The sequence below is a fragment of the Megascapheus bottae genome, chromosome 1 (genome assembly GCF_031878675.1).
Source record: "Megascapheus bottae isolate mThoBot1 chromosome 1, mThoBot2.hap1, whole genome shotgun sequence".
Lineage (NCBI taxonomy): Eukaryota > Metazoa > Chordata > Mammalia > Rodentia > Geomyidae > Megascapheus > Megascapheus bottae.
This window is the reverse complement of record NC_143509.1, coordinates 28,768,492-28,789,684: the sequence shown is the minus strand read 5'-3', so window position 1 is coordinate 28,789,684 and position 21,193 is coordinate 28,768,492. Positions and strand designations below refer to the sequence as shown.

Here is a 21,193-nt window from a genome sequence, read left to right as displayed (position 1 = left end):
TGCTCATCCATTACAAGATTGTGCTTGTACCATTTGTAAAGATGTGGGCTGGAGCCTGGCTCACGCCTGTCCTCCTAGCTATTCAGGAGGCTAAGCTCCTCAGCTCAAGGGTCAAAGCCAGCCTGGGCACAAGGGGACCTGAGACTCTTATCTCCAATTAACTTCTAGAACGTGGGAGGTGCGGCTTGGCTCAAGGGTAGGGTGGTAACTTGAGCCCAGGCCCAGGAGTAGGGCAGGTATCCTTGAGCTGAAGAGCTCAGGGGCAGCGCCCAGGCGGAGGTCAGGCCCCATGACCCACAGAAAGAAGGAAATACGGAGGTCATGACACCCTCATGGCCCGGGAACGTTGATTCCACGCCGACCTGCTTGCAAGTCGGGAAGAAACACAGGCGGACTCCGTGCCTGGGAGAGGAACCCGGAGCAAACGGAAGTTGCACCCTCTGTAGCCAATAGGAGACACGGGCGGACGTGACGCACGCGGAAGTCCGGGACGCGCTCGAAGACGCTTCAAAAGGCTCTAACCATAACCAGTTCTCAGAAGCTTGGCCGCCCCGTAGGAAGCGAAGATGTCGGAGCGGAAAGTCCTAAATGTAAGAATCCGGCTGTGTCGCCTTTCTACCCGTAGTGGGATATAAATGGATTGCGGTGGGGAGGGGCCGAGACACCTAGTAGTTTCTCTTGGGGGGCCGGTTCTTCTCCCGGGCGCAGTTCCCCAGACGCCTGCCAATCACTGTCTTTGGAGGGGTGGGACTTCAGGAAGCTTCCTCTCCCCGATTGGGTGTTCCCTCTTGCGGGCGGGGTTTATTCTCCGCCTCTTCCTCTGGCTTCCTGTGATTGGCTTGTCCGTGGGTATTTATCCAATCATCTTCTTGGGCTGCGGAACGCCCCGAAGGTATTGGCGGAGCTGTTTGTCATCACGTGTAGGGGCGGGGCCTTGGAGTCTCGCCCCTCTGAGGTTGCTGATGTTTCTTGGAGAGGTGGCCCTTGGCTTAGTGCCTTGATTCTGCGGTGTTTGGATGTTTGCTGTTGATGTTGTTTGTTTTTTTGAGACAGAGCCCCCGTAGCACAGGCAGGCCTAGAATTTCTGATCCTCCTGCCTCTAAATCTGGTGTGCAGGGAAGTTAGAAATGCATGACTCCAGTGTCAGAAATGAACGGAGGCGGGCCAGGAGTTTGGCCTAGTGGTAGAGGGCTTGCCTAACATACACCAAAGACCCAGGTTCGATTCCTCGGTACCACATACAATAGAAAACGCAGAGCCCCAAGGACAGTGCTCAGGCCCTGAGTTCAGTCTCCAGGACTGGGAAGAAAGAATAAAAAAAAAGAATGGAGGACTGGGAATGTGGCTTAGTGGTAAAATGCTTGCCTAGCATGGACAAAGAAGTCCTGGGTTCACTTCCTCAGCACCACATAAACAGTAAAAGCCAGAAGTGGCGCTGTGGTTCAAGTGGTAGAGTGTAGCTAGCCTTGAGCAAAAGAAGCTCAGGGACAGTGCCCAGGCCCTGAGTTCAAGCCCCAGGACTGGCAGAAAAAAACAGTAAAGAGGGGCCGGGAGTTTGGCCTAGTGGTAGAGTGCTTGCCTAGCATGCACAAAGACCCGGGTTCGATTCCTTTGTACCACATACATAGAAAAAAGCTGGAAGTGGTGCTGAGGCTCTAGCCAAGGACAGTGCTCAGGCCCTGAGCTTAAGCCCAGGACTAGCAAAAAAAAAAAAAAACAGTAAAGAAAGAAAAAAATGGATACACAAAAGATAAAAAAGATTTCATGAAGGCAATTTGGTTTTGCTCACAATGGTGCAATACCATTACTCTACCCAGCACTAGGCAGGCACACGGGGCAGGGCTGTGTGCTAATCCAAACTTTCCCTTCTCTTTGTGAAGGACTTGGGCTCACAGTCTAAGTACTGTTGATTAACAGGGCTAGAAAGGGAGCCATTTCCTAATTCATTTTTTCCCCCCGCACTTATCTATTGCAGTCTATTATTTTAACAAGAACTGTCTCTCTAACATGGCTAGCTGGTAACCTACAGTACAGATAATAGTTACAATTGAAGTAAATATAGCAAGTAATTCCAGAAAATATCAATATATAATACCAAATATACTTTAGTTTGACAGAAAAGAATACATTGTCTCGTAGAGATTACAGAGTTCAACACTGCACCTCGCTTGGAATTACTTAGATAACACAGATTCACTCACACACACATATACATACCTACAATTTACTCACACATGCACATACACACTCTCCATCCATGTCCTACCTTGGACATTACGGAGACCTAAGAATGCTCTCCCTTAACAGAGCCTGCCTTTTGCCTTTTTTGTCCATATTCTAGCTACACATGAAACTGAGATCTGAGGATCACATTCAAAGCCAGCCTGGGCAGGAAAATCTGTTAGACTCTTATTACTAATTCACCATCAGAAAACAGGAAGTGGAGCTGTAGCTGAAGCTGTAGAGTACTAGCCTTGAGCAAAAGAGTTAAGGGACAACTCCCACTTTTTTTTTTTTTGTAATTAGTAAAAGGGTTACATGATATTTGCCAGATAGAAGGTGCATTAATTCCCATACATTGATACCCTTTCACATGTCTTGGTCCCCATTTCCCCCCCACATACCTCCACCCGACAACTCCCACTTTTGCACTTGTTGTCCATCAAGGACCTTGAATTTCAGTTTAGTTCCCTGTTCCTCTATCAGAAGAACAGTTGATACCTGAACCCCAGACTTCCCTTGGTGAGCCACAAACCCAGCCTTAGTCGAAGCCTCGGGTGTCTGGGGGCTCTCCAGACATGCTGCTGCTCTGCCAGAGGAAGATTCTAGAAGCTTGGGCACGTGTCCTGTCCTCGCGGCACATTTGAGCTAATCATGAAAGAAAGCCACAGCACTGAGGTGGTGTGCAACCCACATCCTGAGAGCCGTACTAATGTGACTCAAACCCAGGTCCTCCCTGCACACTGCCTGAACCCCTTTCTTCCGCCCCAGCCTGCTTCTCTTCACCCCCACCACTGACCTTGCCTTCCTCCCTACAGAAATACTACCCGCCAGACTTTGACCCATCAAAGATCCCCAAGCTCAAGCTGCCCAAGGACCGGCAATACGTGGTGCGGCTTATGGCTCCCTTCAACATGAGGTGAGTGATGGCTGGGCCGCCTGCACCAGTCATGGCAAGGGAAACTCACTGGTGGGCGTTTCTCGGGCAAGTGGCCTGGCTCAAGTCTTGCCTCTGATGTTAACCGCTGCACACCTCACTCTCCTCCCCTTCGAAGATTAAAGTCCCTAAGTCAGGTTCTGCTGGCTCACGCCTGTTATCCTAGCTACTCAAGAGGCTGAGATCTGAAGATCGTGGTTCAAAGCCAGCCAGGGAAAAAATGTCCCTGTGAAACTCATGTCTCCAACAAATCACCAGAAAACCAGAAGAGGCACTGTGGCTCAAAGTGGGAGGGTGCTAGCCTTGAGCTGAAGAGCTCAGGGACAACGTCCAGGCCCAGAGTTCAAGTCCGACGATGGATCGACAAAAAAATTAAACTTCACATGCCCGGGGGGCGTTGGGCTTTAAGTAAGACTAAGAAAAGTTCCCCAGCTCATAGCGTCCCAGGTCGAATCACGAGTGACAGTCAGTCTTGTTTCTGCCTCAGCCCCTTTGCACCTGCTATGCTCCCTTCTTGGAATACCCCGGAGCCTGAGTCTTCTCTGCTTCCTCAGTCCCCGCTCAGATCTCCTCCCTGGAGGGCCTCTGTCCTCCCTCACAGGACACAGACCTTAGCCCAAATAGGCCCCTAGCACTTGTTCCAAATCAGGCAACTGTTGAGCTTTGTGTGTATTTGACATCTCATGTACCTGTCACTCCTTTGGGTCAGTGAGGTTCCAGAAGGTTGCACAAGGTGACCTCTCTTCTTGGCACTGCCCCCTTCACCTGTTCGATATAGGCTATCATGGTGTGCAGTCTAGGGGGATGTGGGAATCCCTGCCAGAGGATAGGCTAGCGCCAGGAGCCGCATGCCTGGAACCACAGGTGCACAGCCAGGTGAGACCTCAGCTGGCAGTTTGTAAACAGCCTGGACAGGAATAGTTTGCCGGCCTCTTTCCAACTAACAAAATGCAGGACTAAACTGGAGGTATGGCTTCCGTGCCTTACGGCCCGGTCAGCGACTAAACTGGAGGTATGGCTTCCGTGCCTTACGGCCCGGTCAGTGCAAGATGGTAGAGCAAAGGCCCTGGGGCAGGAGCCATCTGGCGATGTTTGTCGAAACAGCAGGAGACCAGCCTGGTGAGACTGGCAGCCAGGGTGGTAGAAGCCCATCTTCCTCTGTGGGGTATTGTGGATAGATACCCCATGGTGGCAGGTTTGCTCCTGACTAGTCTGGACACCCAGCCCTTTATTCCAAGACTTCCCCATGGAGGCGAGGCCGGGATGGAGTCCAGGTGGGGTGTGAGAGCCCGTGCGGCGCCCTGCGTCCCGCCAGCTGGCGTGGCTCAAGCTTCTGTCCCGTCACAGGTGCAAGACATGTGGAGAATACATCTACAAGGGAAAGAAGTTCAATGCACGCAAGGAGACAGTGCAGAACGAGGTCTACCTGGGACTGCCCATCTTCCGATTTTACATCAAGTGCACGCGCTGCCTGGCTGAGATCACCTTCAAGGTACAACCCACCCCCAGGCCCATCCTCCGCTGCTGCTCCCCTCACATTGCACAGGGAAGGCTTTTGGGGGTCACCTGGTCATCCCTGGCCCCAGAAACCCCATTCAGTCATGGTGGGGATTCATGACTGGGGACCCTGATGACATCACTACTTGTACAGGCAGGATATGGGCAGCATAGATGGGCGTAAGGTAACAGATTCAGCGGGCAAATTATTATCAGTAGAACCCTACAGTCAGCCGGGCACTGGGGGCTCCTGCCGTCATCCTAGCCACTCAGGAGGCTGAGATCTGAGGATTGTGGTTCGAAGCCAGCTGGGGGGTAGGGAGGTCCATGAGACTCTTACATCCAGTCAATCACAGAAAAAGCCTGAAGTGGTGACGTGGCTCGAGGGGTAAAGTTCCCCTTTGGCAGCACTGGGGTTGGTACCACCGAACCTCACACATTTAGATAAGCCTTCGTCACTGTGCCTGTTTTTCCTATTCATTGTCACAGGTAAGACCCAGGTTCGATTCCTTGGTACCACATACATAAAAAAAAAATCCGAAGTGGTGCTATGGCTCAAGTGGTAGAGCTCTAGCCTTGAGAAAGCCCAAGGACAGGGCTCAGGCCCTGAGCTCAAGCCCAGGACCAGCAAAAACCAAAAATGAAAACACACACAAAAGAACTACCTACCAAAGCAATAAGACTAGAAGAAAACCTAGTGGAAGGAACATAAAGTTGCTGCCAGGCCCCCCACCGCTGGCAGCTTCCTCCGTTGCCCAGGGACACAGAGCTGACTTCTGTCCCCCACCTCCCAGACAGACCCCGAAAACACAGACTACACCATGGAGCATGGAGCCACAAGGAACTTCCAGGCGGAGAAGCTGCTGGAGGAAGAGGAGAAACGCGTGCAGAAGGAGAGGGAGGACGAGGAGCTCAACAACCCCATGAAGGTGAGCTATGGCAGGGCTGTCACTCCAGGATCTGGAGAATCCCACACTGCTTGCTGTGCTTGGCTCTGGTCTCCCGGTCTTGAGATCTCATGAGGTTCTGGTGAGGACGTGTACGGGGGCAGGGGGAGTGCCTCCTCTGAAGGTCCCACCTGGGCTGCGTTAGGGCGCAAAGGCTGATGGCCCCGTGGGTCCTCACACATAGCCGTGGGCAGGAGGCCTCGGATGGTCAACCACGTGGGCAGTGCCATGCTGCTGCATGAGCCTCCTCCCCCCATGGCATCTGCTGACCCCAGGGAGAGCCAGGTGGTCCTGTGACTTTATAGCTTCTGCTGGGATGTGACATCCGGGCCATCTGTTCTATCACGTGTGGCCACATGTCCAGCACTAGACTCCCCCCTGATTCTACAGAGACCTGGTGGATGATTGATTGGTTTTTCTACAAGTTTTAGGAGAACTCAGTGCCTAGGTGCTTTCCCTGAGCTTTTTCACTCAAGGCTGGTGCTGTACCACTTGACCCACATCTCCACTTCTGGCGTTTTGCTGGTTCATTAGAGATAAGAGTCTCACAGACTTTCCTGCCCTGTCTCTGGACCATGGTCCTCAGCTCTCAGCCTCCTGAGTAGCTAGGGTTACAAGTGAGAGCTCTCAGTGGCCGGCTTTTTGTGCAGAGTCTTAAAACCACCAACACAACTGCCACTTTCAAGAGGGCAGAGACCGCCAGGCCTGGCAGGAGCAGGAGGAACTGGAGCACCACAGCCAGACCTGGCTGGCTCCACCACCCCGCTCTGAATCCTTGGGCAGCCTCAGTTGCCTTTTCTGTTCCCAGGAGGGTTTGGGGCATTTGAGGACCACCTAGCAGGTGCCCATCCCCCGCCCCCTCTTCTTCCTTTCTTTTGTGTGTATTGGTCCTGGAGCTTGAACTCCCAGTCTGGGCACTGCCCTTACTATCCTTGAGGATTCTTTTCTTCTCAAGACTAGCACTCAACCACTTGAGCCACAGCTCTTCTTCTAGCTTTTTGATGGTTCATTGGAGATAAGAGTCACGTAGACGTTTGTGTCTGGGCTGGCTTTGAATCACGATCCTCAGATGTCAGCCCCCTGAGAAGCCGAATGCAGGCGTGGGCCAGCAGCGCCTGGGTGCTTGTGCCACTTTTACCTGGTGAAATCTTTTCTCCTGATTGCCTTCCCTGGTGAAACCAGCTTGGAAATCCAGTCTTCCTGACTGAACTGGATGGATCCTTTCTGCCCGTCCTCTGCCTGTGAGTTCACATCCTGGCAACCCCACCACACAGCCACATGGCACCCAGCAGTTGGCTGGCTGCCTGGCAAGTGGGCGCCACAGTGGGTCCCAGGCAGCATGGAGGGAGCCAGTGCAGGGGAGCCCCAGGTGCTAGCTCCACTCCCCTCACGGCTGCAGGTGCTGGAGAATCGCACGAGGGACTCGAAGCTGGAGATGGAGGTGCTGGAGAACCTGCAGGAGCTGAAGGACCTGAACCAGCGGCAGGCGCACGTGGACTTCGAGGCCATGCTACGCCAGCACCGCCTGTCCCAGGAGGAGCGGCGGCAGCAGCAGGAGGAGGAGGATGAGCGGGAGACGGCGTGAGTTCCTCTGGGGTCCCCTTCCTAAGACTTGGTGTCCTCCCAGCTTCCCCACAGGCTGTGCTCCCCTGGGGGACCCAGGAACTCAGGGCAGTCACCCCAGATCTCCATGGCTTAACACCCCCCCCCCGTTGTGTCCCCCAGGGCCCTGCTAGAGGAGGCTCGGCGAGGCCGCTTGCTGCAGGACTCAGACTCAGAGGATGAGACTGTTCCCCCTGCGCCCCGGCCTGCAGTGAGGCCCAACCCCACCTCCATCCTGCACGAGGTAAGCCAGGCGGCAGGAGCAGGGTCTGTGGTTTCCCGATCCCAATGAAGCAGTGGAAGCAGGGCCCCTCATGACACCCCAGGACTCCTCAGAGTGATGGGGGCCTCTGCTTCTTGGGGTTCCTGCTCTGTGGGTGTCAGTGAGGGGACAGGGAAGAGCCAGGGGAGGCTGGTCCTAGGATTACAGGTGTGAGCCACCGTGCCTGTAATTCAGAGCTGGGGGACCCCCAGGCCAGCTCATCAGCTAGTTCACCATGTCATCTGCAGGTTGGGGTTGAGGAAGTCAGGACGGCTGTAACCTTGGGCAGGCACCCCTACATTGTGTGTCCCACCCCACACCCCCAGGTTCCAAAGGCCAAAAGGAAGGCAGATGGCAGGACCCAGCTGGCAGGCCTGGTGGTGGTGAAGAAGACCAAGGCGCAAGCGGAGGGCGGCCCCGTGCAGGCCAGGGGTCCGGGTGAGTGCTGGCCAGGCTCTGGTTCCCTCACTGCTGTGCTGGCTCTGAGCCCCAGCCTGTGTCCTGTGCTGTAAAATGAGGTGTAAGGAGGGAACAACCATCAGTTACCGGAAGCCAGTCCTGCTCAGAGAGGGGCAGCCACCGGCCCCAGTCCACACAGCGGGTGGCGGGGCCCGGGCTGTGGGACCTCACCATCTGCCTCACCGTGTCCCTATGCTCTCAGGGTCATCTCTGCTTTCTTGCCGACTGTCCCTTGCCTGGCATAGTGTCCACCCACAGAGCAGTTTTGGGGTGGGATGGTGGGTCAGGGCCTTGCAAATGGGCAGAACTGGCTGGCCATGGGCTGCAGCGTCTCTCACTGAGGATGACCTTCCATGCCAGGTCAGCTGACCTGTCCTCCCCATCCTCACAGATGCCCCACAGAGAAGGACAGAGGCCGGCCCTGCGCCCCAGGCGCCCAGCACCTCATCCCTGAGCCAGCTAGGTGCCTATGGGGACAGTGAGGACAGTGAGGGCAGCAGCTGAGCCTCACCCACACCAAGGCCCATCGCAGGTCCAGCCATGGCCACACCGGAAGCCCTAGGAGCCGGCGATCCCCACTGGTAACCCCGGCACCAGCCAGAACCACCACCCAGCGCCTGTCATCCTCAGCCAGCGGGGCCCCGCCCCTGCCCGTCAGCATTGTGCCATCCCTAGACTTCCTGGCTGCAGCCTGCCACCGGGCCCTACCGGGCCACCTTGACTGTCCTCCAGAGTGCCCCACCGCCCCTGTGCCACCTGTGCCATCCATGGCATGACCTGCCAGGCGGCAGAGGCCTTGCTGTGGGACCCTCTTGTTCCAGAGACTTCCTGTGGCCTGCACAGGTGCCCTGCCCACAGTCTGGGCTTTGGGGCCCCAGCATCCCGTGTTCATTTATACCAGACTTTGTCATGGCCAGCGTTCTGTGACTGTAACAAAATGTCTCGGGCTCAGTTCTTCTAATAAACAGGAGGTTTTTGTTACTGTTGTTGTTGTTTGTCTGTCCTCAGGCTTGAACTCAAGGCCTGGGCACTGTCCTTGAGTCTCCTTGTGCTCAAGGCTAGCGCTCTATCACTTGAGCCACAACACCACTTTCGGCTTTTTCTGAGTAGTTTACTAGAGATAACAGAGTCTGGTAGAGTTCCTGCCAGGGCTGGCATGCAGCTGCAGCCCTCAGATCCCAGCCTCCTGAGGAGCCAGGGTTCCAGGTGTGAGCCACCAGTGCCTGGCTCTTGGAGGTTATTTAGCTCATGGCCTCGGGCGGGTGGTTCAGGGCCATGGCTGAGCATCATCTTCTTGGCTCTGGCCAACATCTTTCCAGGGTGGCATGGGCCATGGCAGGGTGCAGGAGCAGAGGGTCACAGGAGGCTGGAAGCTGGATCTCTGGGGAGGAACGGGGGAAACTGATCCCTCCCAGGCTGGTGCCCCAGAGCCAGGCCCCTCCCAAAGCCTCCCTCTCTATCACCCTTCCTCCCCTGGGGGTCACGCCTCGGGCTGTGGAGGTCATTCCTGGGATGTCACTGAACTGGGCAGGTGTCTTCCGGGTGCACAGGGGCCGCAGTGAAAGCCTCATTCTCTCCGCTGGGGTCCAGCTCCCTCCCCCAGGGGCCCCCATAGCTTGATCCCTAAGCCAGCAGGCACTTCAGAATGAGTGGGGCCTTCAGGGACTGGGCCTTGCCTGCCCATCAGTCCGGGGACACTTGGAGGTAGGACTGCACCTCCTCCATCAGACTGGAGCCCTGCATGGCAAAGCGGCATCTCCTCCCTCAGACTTAAGGAAGTTTAGGTGACTTTCTTCCATTACGCTGAGTAACGCAGACAGCAATGCTGAGCTTCTCCCATCAGACAGGGCACACGTTAAAAAAAGGCTTTGTGGGCCAGGAGTGTGGCCTAGTGGTTAAAGTGCTTGCCTAGCATGCACGAAGCCCCGGGTTCCATTCCTTGGTACCACATATAGAAAAAAGCCGGAAGTGGCGCTGAGGCTCAAGTGGTAGAGCTCTAGCCTTGAGAAAGTCCAAGGACAGTGCTCAGGCCCTGAGCTCAAGCCCAGGACTGGCAAAAGAAAAAAAAAAAAAAAAGGCTTTGTCTCCTCCCTTAGACCGGGGCCCCTAAAGGAAGAGTTACAGCTCTCCCTTCAAACTTGAACCCTTAAAATCAGAGCATGTCTCACATCACAGGAAAGGGGTTTTGCTACCCAACTGGATCAGGAGCCTGTTACCTCACAGTATCTCCTTCATGAGCTGCTCAGAGCAAGCCCATATCCATGTCCTCTGACTGTGTGAGAAAAGCCAGGATGTACCTCCATATCCTCCATTGTGGGTATTTAATTGTTGGTTTTGCTAGTGCTGGGTTTGAACTCAGGGCCCTGTCCTTGCTCAATTGATGCTCTGCCGCTTGAGCCATGCCTCTAGCTCTGCTTTTGGCTGTTTAGCTAGAGATAGACTATTGCAGATGTGTTCGGGTATGATAGAGTATCAGTCCTGGGGCTTGAACTCAGGTCCTGGGCATGATCCCTGAGTTTTTTCACTCAAGGCTGGTACTCTCCTACTTAAGCCACAGCACTGCTCTGGCCATTTCTGAGTAGTTGATTCGAATCTCATGGACTTTCTCTGCCTAGGCTGGCTTTGAGCCTCAATTATCAGATCTCAGCCTCCTGAGTAGCTCCTGTGGCAGAAGTGAGCCTGGCATTCTGCTTCTTGCAGACTCCTTTTTTTTTTTTTTTTTTTTGCCTGGGTTAGCCTCAAACCTCTCCATCTACATCTCCCAAGTAGCTAGGATTACACAGGCATGTGAGCCATGAGTACCTGGTTTAATTTCCTTCTTTTGTTGTGATTTGATGATTTTATTTTGTGGTGCCAAGAATTGTTTTGTGATGCCAGGGCTCTGCAAATATTGGGTGGACTGTCCACTGCAGAGCCCCCCAACCCCGAATCACAGCTCTAAAGGGCTACACAGTAGGGTAATAAATTACCTTTGGGTCAGAGGCAGGGATATAAAATCTTCTATTTTCCCGAGGCCCTGCCCCTCACCCACTCAGCTCTACCCTCAGAGGAAAAGGGGTCCCCACCTCCCAGAATCCCCAAACCATCCTCTTTGCCTTTGTCTACTCATTGCTCTGCTCAGCGCCTGCCTCCCTCCCCCTCCCTTCTCTTCAGATCAAAAACCCAAAGTCTAAGAGGTTCTGTGTGTGATTCAAGGTCATAGGGTTTTGACAAGGTGGTGGGACCCCCCCCCCAGCCCCTCCCCAGCCTCCTCCACCTGCCTGCTGCCCCTTTCCATCTCCCATCCTCCTGCCCCCCACCCCTCTCCTCTCCTGGAGGGGGCGGGGAGGCCCCAGGAGAAGCCAGCTCAAAGGACCTGGAAAGTCAAACGGCGTTTGATTCCGCCTGGGGGTCCCTAATTGTTATTCCTGCCACGGCATGTAATTAGAAGCCCCTTTCAAATATTTATACCGCAGACGCCTGTATTTATCCGGCAGGGCTGGGATTTCATGAGATCTGTCATGGCTCATGCAGCCCCGAAACTGTCGTGTGGCTGACAGAAAACAAGACAATTACCCCCGCCGTGCTCCCTGGGGGCCAGGGGACAGCGCAGCCCATCTCGGATAGGAGGGGCCAGGGGCCGGATGACAGATGGGGGATGGGGTGAGGAAGGAAGACCCAGTCCAACAAGTCTGAATTGGGGGGAGGGGGACACCAGAAGCACCAAGACCCCTGAAGCTCTCAGGGCCATGGTCTTCCTGACCCTGGGCCTCAGTTTCCCCATTTAGAAAACAGAGCTGATAATGGACAGCAGAGAGATAACTGCTGATTCCATGAGGAGACTCTAGGGGCCTCCCCAAGCCAGTCCATGGCATGATTGTCCAGGCACCTCTTGCCCTCTCTGTGCCTCAGTTTCCCTGTCCCCACAACAAGGAATTGGGGGCACACCCCCCTCCCTTTGGGGAGTCCTTCCTCAGGGTCTTAACTATTCAAAGCCCTATTTGTCAGCTCAAGAAACTGAGCTCTCCAAACTCTCCCCACACAACCCCATTCTGCTGTGGGAGAGGGGCAGCTGCCACCACCGACAGGCAGCCTGGCCTTGCCCTCCCTCAGGTCCCCCTCCTTGCCCCTGTCCCACCCCACAAAAGGACAGATGCTGAGGCCACCAGACTCAAAATGCCACCCTCCCATCGGCCAGCTGCCTGGACAGACGCAGTCCCAGGGGAGAGCAGGGAGCGGGGTGGGGGGACAGGGGGGGGGGTCAGGCCTGTCGGGAGGGCACGGAGGAGGGGGGACAGGTGGGGGATCAGGCCTGTGGGGAGGGCACGGAGGAAGGGGGACAGGCGGGGGATCAGGCCTGGGGGGGAGGGCACGGAGGAGGGGGGACAGGCGGGGGTCAGAGGCCTGGGGGGACAGCATGGAGGAGGGGGAACAGGCGGGGGGTCAGGCCTGGGGGAGGGCACGGAGGAGGGGGGGGCAGGCGGGGGGTCAGAGTCCTGGCGGGAGGGCACGGAGGAGTGGGGGACAGGCTGGGGATCAGGCCTGGGGGAGGGCACGGAGGAGGGGGGACAGGCGGGGGGTCAGGCCTGGGGGGAGGGCACAGAGGAGGGGGGGACAGGCTGGGGATCAGGCCTGGGGGGAGGGCACGGAGGAGGGGGGACAGGCGGGGGGTCAGGCCTGGGGGGAGGGCACGGAGGAGGGGGGACAGGCTGGGGGTCAGGCCTGGGGGAGGGCACGGGGGGGGACAGGCGGGGGTCAGGCCTGGGGGGAGAGGGGGCAGAGGAGGGAGGCGGGGTCCGGACCGGGCGGGGCGGCTGCGCCCCGCCATCGAGTCCGGCGACCTCGCCCTCCGTCCCTCCGCCGCGCGCCTGGCGGGCAGAGCCCGGGTCCATCTCGCCCCCAGGGTCAGCGCGTCACCCCCGCCCCCTGGCGCCCGCTGCGGGGCGGGGGTCCGACGTCGCCCGGGGCTGCGGGCACGGACGGGGCGCCCCCGCCCCCCGCGCCGCCGCCGCCGCCGCCTCGGAGCCGAGCGGCCGGGACGCGCGGGTTTTATTTCCCTTTGTGCGGTGGCCGGCGCCGGCTGCGGGCCGCTGGCGGGGCGCGGGGTCCCCGGGGCGCGTGGACCCTGCCGGGGCGGGGCGCTCGGACCCCGGCCTTCCCCAGCGCGTCCCGGGGTCCCTGAAACCCAGCCGGGGCGCCCCGGGGCCGGGCCGGGCTTCCCCTCCGTCTGCCGTCTCCCCCTTTCTCTCCTGCCCCCGAGCCCCCTCCCTCCGCCTTATCCAGGCTGAGCCCAGCCAAGGGGCGCACCGGTCACCCTCCTCCTCCCCATCCTCCTCCTCTCCATCCTCCTCTCCATCCTCCTCCTCTCCATCTTCTTCTTCCCCCATCCTCCTCCTCCTCCTCCTCCCCATCCTCCTCTCCCTCCCCATCCTTCTCCTCTTCCCTCCTCGTTCCTTTCCCCCGCGTCCCCCCTCCAGCCCCCGACCCCCCCAGAGCAGCGCATGCAGCCCCCCCTCTCCCCGTTCTGACAGTAGCCAAGTTTTGGTGACAGCCGCCCAAATGGCCAAATGGCTGCGGGACTACTTGAGCTTCGGGGGGCGGCGGCCCCCTCCGCAGCCGCCGGCCCCCGACTACACGGAGAGCGACATCCTGCGGGCCTACCGCGAGCAGAAGGACCTGGACTTCGAGGACCCCTACGAGGACGCGGACGGCCGCGCCGAGCCCGAGCCCGCGCCCCCCGCCGACCCCAGGCACCACTCCCCCAAGCACCGGCTCATCAAGGTGGAGGCCGCCGACCTGGCGCGGGCCAAGGCCCTGCTGGGCAGCCCCGGAGAGGAGGTGCGTGGCTGGGGCGGGGGGCTGCGGGTGGGGGAAGGGGGGCCCTCGACGCTTCCTCTCCTCCTCCGAGCGCACCTCCCCAGCCGCTCACTGGCTTTGCTCTGCGCTAGCTGCCTTTGTTGGTCCTCGGCGGTCCCATGTCACAGAAGTACAAACTGAGGCTCGCAGGTGACACTGAACCCCCCACCCCAACACCTTTGCACATGGGGATTTGAACTCACACCTGCCTGCTAGGTTGGTTGTTATGATTGTGGTTGTGAAGCCAGGAATGGGGCTTGAACTCAAGGAAAGGCTCCCATTTGCTCAGCTTGCCTGCTTGCTTACCTGCCTAGAGCTCTACCACATGAGTCACGCCTCCGTGCAGGCACTGGGCTGTTTTGTTTTTATGTTTGTGCCAGGGCTGGAACTCAGTGCCTGGGTTGTTTTTTTTTTCCACTCAAAGCTGGTGCTCTGCCACTCGAGGCACAGCTCCACTTGGGACTTTTTGTCCAAAGCTCATTGGAGACAAGAGTCTCCTGGACTTTCCTGCCTGGGCTGGCTTCAAACTGGGATCCTCAGATTGCACAAGGGAACCAGATAGCCAGGGATTTTCCTCACAAGCTGTGTGAATCAGCCCGCGTCCCTCGCCCCTCTCTGTGCCTCCTGTTTCTCTTCCGCAAAATAGATGCAGTGTACTAAATATGCTTAAGGCGAAAGGTTCTAAAAAAAAAATAGTAACTTTAGGAAAGGAGATGGTTTCTGGCTCTGAACAATTGCAGGCTGTACAGGACAGATTCCCCCCCCTTCCTCTCCCTCCCTCTCTCCCCCTCCAGAAAGCCCAGAACTGTTCTGAGATGCTAGGCTAGAGCACCTTTGACCGCTGCCTTTCTTCTCTCAGCCGGAAGTGGACCCTGAGTATTCAGACCCTTTTGATGCTCAGCCTCACCCCCCGCCCAGCGATGATGGCTACATGGAGCCTTACGATGCCCAGAGGGTTGTAAATGGTAAGAGTAGAGAGCTGGGGGGGGTGGGGGTGGGAGAAGGGATAAGTACTTTGTGGAATTGGTAGCTGATAGGCGGGTATCCTGCCCTCCCCCCAACAGAGCTGCCATGCAAGGCAGTCCAGCTGTATGACACTCCCTATGAAGAACAGGACCCCGAGCCCAGTGAGGAGCTGGCTCCTGGGCAGAAACCTCAGCAGAACCGGCTGCCCGGCGAGGACGAAAGGCCAGCAGATGAATACGACCAGCCCTGGGAGTGGAAGAAAGATCACATCTCCAGAGCATTTGCAGGTGTGGCTTTTTTTAATTTTGTTTTGTTTTCCCTAATCCTGGGGCTTGAACTCAGAGCCTGGGCACTGTCCTTGGACGCTTTTTGCTCAAGGCTAGCACTCTACCATTTAAGCCACAACACCACTTCTGGCTTTTTCTGTGTATGTGGTACCTAGGAATCGAACCCAGGGCTTTGTGCATGCTAGGCAAGCACTCTACTGCTAGGACATACTCCAGCCCACAGGTGTGGGTTTTGTGGGGGGGGGGGTCCTGGGGCTAGAACTTGGCCTAGGCACTGTCCCTGAACTCTTCAGCTCAAGGCTACTGTTCTGCCCTTGAGCCAAGTCCCACTTCCCATTTTCTAGAAGTTAATTGGAGATAAGAATCTAGGTCCTTTTGTGCCTCGGCTGGCTTTGAGCCTGATCTTCAGATCTCAGCCTCCTGAGTAGCTAGGATTACAGGCGTGAGCCACCATGCCCAACTAGGTGCAGCTTTTAATCTAGTTTTGACATAACATCTACTAGCCTCCCCCCCCCACATTTCAGTTTTAAGCCTTGCCCAATTTCAGTTACAGCCTGAGACCAATGCACTTAACATCAGTCACTCAAGACAGTGCTTGCAAACTGAATGCTAGAAAGTGCTTCCTTAGGCAGGAGCTATTTGAAGGCTAGGGTGGAATGTTTTAGCAGCTGTCAGTCAGGTGGAAGCAAGTAGGGTTCAATGCCTAGTTGAACTGAAGGAGCTGGGTGAACCCCAGAACCTCATTTTAGACAGTCCACTGGATCACACTTGTAATTCTAACTACTCAGTAGGCTGAGATCCGAGGACCCATTCTGGTACCAAAAAATCAGAAATGGATGTTCACAAAAAGCTAGAGATAAAAAGCTAAGAAATAATGCCTTCAGTTCAAGCCTCAGTAATGACACACACATTTTTTAAAAAGGGGGAGGGTAGGAGTATAGCCTAGTGGTAGAGTGCTTGCCCAGCATGCACTAAGCCCTGGGTTTGATTCCTCGATACCATATACACAGAAAAAGCTGAAAGTGGCATTTTGGCTCAAGCGGTAGAGTGCTAGCCTTGAGAAAGCTCAAGGACAGTGCCCAGGCCCTGAGTCCAAGCCCCAGGACTGGTGCATGCACACACACACAGAAAAAGAGAGGGAAAAAAAATCTCAGTTTACTCATTTGTAGAATAAGTAATAATAAAATAGATTTGACAGAAACCCAGGAAGGAAAGTTGCCAAAAGGCAAGTTGTCCCCGGAAACAGCAAAACTGGGAGGTAACCGGGGCTCAGCACTTCAGTCTCCCCTGTCCCATATATTGAGGGTGTTTCCCAAGTTTGTAACCCCCCGACTGAGGGCAGAACTCCAGAAAGGGATTCGGATATGGAGGCGCCTCCTGAAGACTTCCAATTTGTCCCTCTAGCCACACCCCCTGACTTCTGATTGGTTGGTTGCGTATGCTGAGTGTTCGGCCCCGCCCCTGTGGTTCCGCAATTAGGAATTTGGGTGACCACACCCCTTCTGGGATGGGCCTTCCACACAGCCAGTCCGCTTCTGGGTTCTGATTGGCTGTTCCAAAGGGACGCACCTTCTTGCTGAGATTCCATTGGCGGATTCCAGGCACGCCCCTTCTGGGTAGGCGGGATTTAACGCTTTTCTCTCCATGATGCCCCTTTTCAGTGCAGTTTGACAGTCCGGAGTGGGAAAGGACCCCTGGTTCCGCCAAGGAGCTCCGGAGACCCCCAACCAGGAGCCCCCAGCCCGCGGAGCGCGTGGACCCGGATCTACCTCTGGAGAAACAACCGTGAGTGGGGTAACCGGAGGTGCAAGAGCCCCATAGAATCCCTCTGACCATTGGCAGATTGTATATTCAACCTGAATTGTGTCTTTTTACTTTATTTCTACTTGGACCAGTCCTGGGACTTGAACTCAGGATCCTGGGTGTTGTCCCTAAGCTTTTTTTTTTTTAATTGCTTTTATCACTTGATCCACAGCTCCACTTCTGGTTTTTTTGCTAATTATTGGAGATGAGAGGCTCACAGCCTTGGCTTCAAACCCCGATGCTCAGATCTCAGCCTCCCGAGTAGCTATGATTATAGGTGTTAGTCACAGCAGTCGGTTCCGAATTTTATCTTATTGATCTCCAGAATAGGGGAACTGAGGGGAGCTATCATTCATTCATGCATTCATTCATTATTTCCCAAAGAATCACCTAGCAGTGTACCACACTCCAACCAGAGGCCAAGCATAGCAAATAAGGTCCCTCTGATAGGGAGTCACATTCTTGCCTTCAATTGGGCACTGGTGGCTCATGCATGTAACCCCAGCTACTTAGAAAGCTGAGATCTGAGCTCATGGTTCAAAGCCAGCCTACTCAAGAAATTCTGAGACTCTTCTCTCCCACTAAGCACCAAAGAAGCAGAAGTGGAACTGTGGTTGAAGTGGTAGAGCACTATCTGTGAGCAAAAAAAGCTAAGGGACAGCACCCAGACCTGTGTTCTAGCCCAAAATAAAGTTTACAGTGCACAAATAGCATTTGTGCCCAAGAAATCACTGGTGAGCCATGATCATGGTGGTGGCTGGGGTGTGATGCGGAGAAAAAGCCCTTGCCTAGCATAGGTAGCCCCGAGTTCCATTCCAGAACCTTAGCCAAAGTACACAAAATAAACGATGTCAAGGCATGCTTGACCCTCCGAGGGCTGCTCAGAGGCCTCCGGGAGAGCCTGGAAACGTCCTTGGGACTTCTCCGGTGGGTCTGTCTTCCTTTCCCTCGACTCAGACAGGCCTTGCCCCTCCTGCACCCAGGCCAGAACCCTAGGTGTGTTCCTGAGACTTCTGTCCTCACCCCCAGCTGGTTTCATGGCTCTCTGAGCCGGGCAGAGGCCGAGAACCTTCTGTCCCTCTGCAAGGAAGGCAGCTACCTCGTGCGGCTCAGTGAGACCAGCCCCCAGGACTGTTCCCTGTCCCTCAGGTGAGAACTGGCTTCCTTTCCAGCGATAGAAGGTTGGAGGATCAGAGAAACTCTCCATAGCAAGGGGTTGATTCAGGGCAGGTGGCTGTGACCTCACCAGACTTGGGCGGGGCTTCCAGGCAAGTAGGTGGGGCTTCTTTTTAAATGACTGGAGACTTGGGGGAGGGGGGGTGGCTTCCAAGAGACTTTGGGGCGTTTGGGGGCGGGGCTTCCAGGAAGGCAACTCTACAGGATTCCAATTAGGAAGGAGCTTCCTCCAGTGGTAAGCATGCATGAAGACGGCGTGTAAGCCCCACAGAAGATCCAGGCCTTGAGTGAGACCAGAATCTAGGTATCCAAGGGCCCTTTTATTTCCCTGGGGGGAAGGCAGCAGCAGTACTGGTCCTGGGGCTTAAACTCGGGGCTTGGACACTGTCCTTCCCTTTATCATTCAAAGCTAGCATTCTACCACTTGAACCACAGCTCCACTTCCAGCTTTTTTTTTTTTTTTTTTTTTTTTGCCAGTCCTGGGCTTGAGCTCAGGGCCTGAGCACTGTCCTTGGACTTTCTCAAGGCTAGAGCTCTACCACTTGAGCCTCAGCACCACTTCCAGCGTTTTTGTATGTATATGATACCAAGGAATCGAACCCCGGGTCTTCGCGCATGCTAGGCAAGCACTTTAACCACTAGGCCAAACTCCCGGCCCAAGTCTCATGGATCTTACTGCCCAGGTGATCCTCAGCTCTCAGCCTCCTGAGGAGCTAGGAATACAGGTATGAGACACCAGCGCCTGTTTTGAGCCAGACTCCTGGAGCAGCCCTCCCTGTGAGCTTTGGCGTGTGGAACCTGGCTCTGTCCTTCCCATGCTGGGGGGCACGGCTGCAATCCTAGCTGCTCACAAGGCTGAGCCTCGGAGGAAAATGATCCCCCTCAGGACCACTGCTGAAAAACAATAAGGAAACACAAAGGAGAAGATGTCCACACCACTGAGGAGGAAGCTCAGGCGCTTCCAGAAGCTTCTAGGGAGGGAGAGCTAGAGCGCATGTGGGGAGTGTGGGGGTGCTCAGAGCCCCTCTAACCTCTCCTCCCCCCATCCTCCAGGAGCAGCCAGGGTTTCCTGCATCTGAAGTTCACCCGGACCCGAGAGAACCAAGTGGTGCTGGGCCAGCACAGCGGGCCTTTCCCCAGCGTGCCCGAGCTCGTCCTGCATTACAGCTCGCGGCCGCTGCCCGTGCAGGGTGCAGAGCACCTGGCCCTGCTCTACCCAGTGGTCACACAGAGTTCCTGACAGGGTTGGAGGACTCCCAGACCATCAGCACAGTTATTCCTCTTCGGGAAAGAGTTTGGGGGACACAGATGGACACACAGATTCTCTCTCTCTGAGAGCCCCTAATACACGTTGTCCGTGCCCTGCTGGGATCCAGGGCCTAGGCCCTCACTCTGCCTGTTAATAAATCATCTCTTGTCTTTCTCCCATGTCCTTTCTGAGCTGAGGAGCCAGGGTGGCCCCCAACCCTGCAGGAGAGGATGCATGGAATGCTTCCAGCCTTCCTCAGTCCCAGGGTCTGTGGACACAGCCTGTTTGGCTGGCTAGGAGAGATCAAGACCCATGGAGGGGTGAAGGGATCCCCAAGGATCCCCTTTGTGTTGGGGAGGGGAATGGGGCCCTTCTGTGGTGGAGCCTGAATCTCCCACTGAGCTAACGAGAGGCAGGTTGAAAAGCAGATGCCAACCTCAGTGGCTGTGGAAAGATGCAGCTGGTAGAAAGACAAGTGGACAGACTGGGGGTGGGGGGGTACTCAGGCCAGCCCCGCCCTTCTCCAGTGACGTGATCTGCAGAAAGGACATCTGTCCCCATGGAAACCAGTGTGGAGGAGGGGAGCTGGCCCAGTGGGTGTCACTTCAAGGTGATAGGCAGGCAGAGAATGACAAGAAATGCTGACCTCTCTCTCTCTCTCTCTCTCTCTCTCTCTCTCTCTCTCTCTCTCTCTCTCTCTCTCTCTCTCTCTTATGCAGGAGGCATCTCTTGCTATCTAGGAACTCTCCCCTCCCCAGAAAAGACCCCCAAAATGTGTCCTGGGATCTCAGGAGGGGCTCCTAGCCGCCACCCCCCCACACACACACACTTGCCACTTGAGAACAGTGACATTCTCCTGTAGCTATCAGACATTTGCAAAAATTGCAAGCTTCAATTCCACTTCTGACTTTAGGGAAGGTGCTAGGGCTGGGATGCCCACAGAGAAAGGGTGGATGAGATCAGCGGAGAGTTCAATGGATTGGCTGAAGTTTCAGGTCTGACCCAGGGCTGTCCAACACCTCACTCCTCTGGGGGGATCCTCGGGGCCAATGAAGGACATTGGAGTAGAAAGGGTTATCTAAGGGAAGGGGACACAGATCCAGAAGCTGACAGTCACTGGAGAGAGATGGGCGCTCCAGTAGCTCACACCTGCAATCTCAACTACGCAGAAGGCTGAGATCTGAGGGTGAAGGGTTAAAGCCAGCCCCGGTAGGAAAGTCTAGGAGTCTATTACCTTCCAATCAACCACCAAGAAAATGCCAGAAATGGGGCTGTGGCTCAAATCAAGCACCAGGCTTTCACACACACACACACAAAAATATATATATATATATATGTGTGTGTGTGTGTATATATATATATATATGCATATATATATATATGTTCAACGAGAGCACCCAGGCCCTGAGTTCAAGCCCTAGAAAGAAAGAAAAAAAGAAGAGGCTGATGCTCCCTTCTGGAAGGTTCATCTGTATTTTTTGGAAAAAACAATGTATTTCTGCACTCCACCCTCCCCAGCTGGTACCCCACCCTCCCTCTTTGCACAAGTCCAGCACCTGCAGTTCCAGGTGCTGCCACGTGGGGGCGGTGCTGCACAAGTCATTTTGGTCCTCCTGGTGCCTTGGTGGGTGTTGGACAGAGTCCTCCTGGCAGCAGAGGTGACCCAAGATTCCTGCCCCTAGTGCCACCAGGGCCACGGCCAGCACCGCCAGAAGATGGTTTGAACGGGAAGAGCCCTCAGAAGCCCTGGCCAGGGAGGGGAGGGAGCTCAGGAGTGGCTCATGTGAGAAGATGGAGGTGCTGTTCCATTGCAGGCCAATTACGAGGGAAAAAAGAAAAATCTGTGTCTCAGCCTGGCACCAGTGTTCACACCTGTAATCTCAGCTGCTCAGGATGCTGAGCTCTGGGGGACTGACATTCAAATGCAGCCCAGGCAGAAAAAAATCCCCCAAG

The 21,193-nt window shown here is 55.7% G+C and overlaps 2 protein-coding genes across 3 annotated transcripts; both read left to right on the top strand.

The window, feature by feature from the left end:
* The first annotated feature begins 477 nt into the window (after positions 1–477).
* On the top strand, positions 478–8,906 carry Yju2 (YJU2 splicing factor homolog). 2 transcript variants are annotated; one of them, XM_090340845.1, is made up of 8 exons: positions 478–590; positions 3,039–3,139; positions 4,505–4,649; positions 5,449–5,583; positions 7,001–7,182; positions 7,327–7,447; positions 7,792–7,903; positions 8,457–8,906. In XM_090340845.1, exons 1-8 carry the CDS (start codon positions 567–569, stop codon positions 8,507–8,509), a joined length of 873 nt encoding a protein of 290 aa, XP_090196971.1. In that variant the 5' UTR covers positions 478–566; the 3' UTR covers positions 8,510–8,906. The 2 variants fall into 2 exon arrangements, with proteins under 2 accessions (XP_090196971.1, XP_090196962.1); XM_090340836.1 differs by having other exon boundaries at positions 8,316–8,906.
* Positions 8,907–13,338: 4,432 nt separating this feature from the next.
* On the top strand, positions 13,339–19,405 carry Shd (Src homology 2 domain containing transforming protein D). Its single transcript, XM_090329024.1, has 6 exons — positions 13,339–13,741; positions 14,619–14,724; positions 14,824–15,012; positions 16,674–16,797; positions 17,845–17,964; positions 19,045–19,405. The coding sequence occupies exons 1-6, from the start codon at positions 13,463–13,465 to the stop codon at positions 19,229–19,231; spliced, it is 1,005 nt and encodes a 334-aa protein (XP_090185150.1). The 5' UTR covers positions 13,339–13,462; the 3' UTR covers positions 19,232–19,405.
* The last annotated feature ends 1,788 nt before the right edge of the window (positions 19,406–21,193 follow it).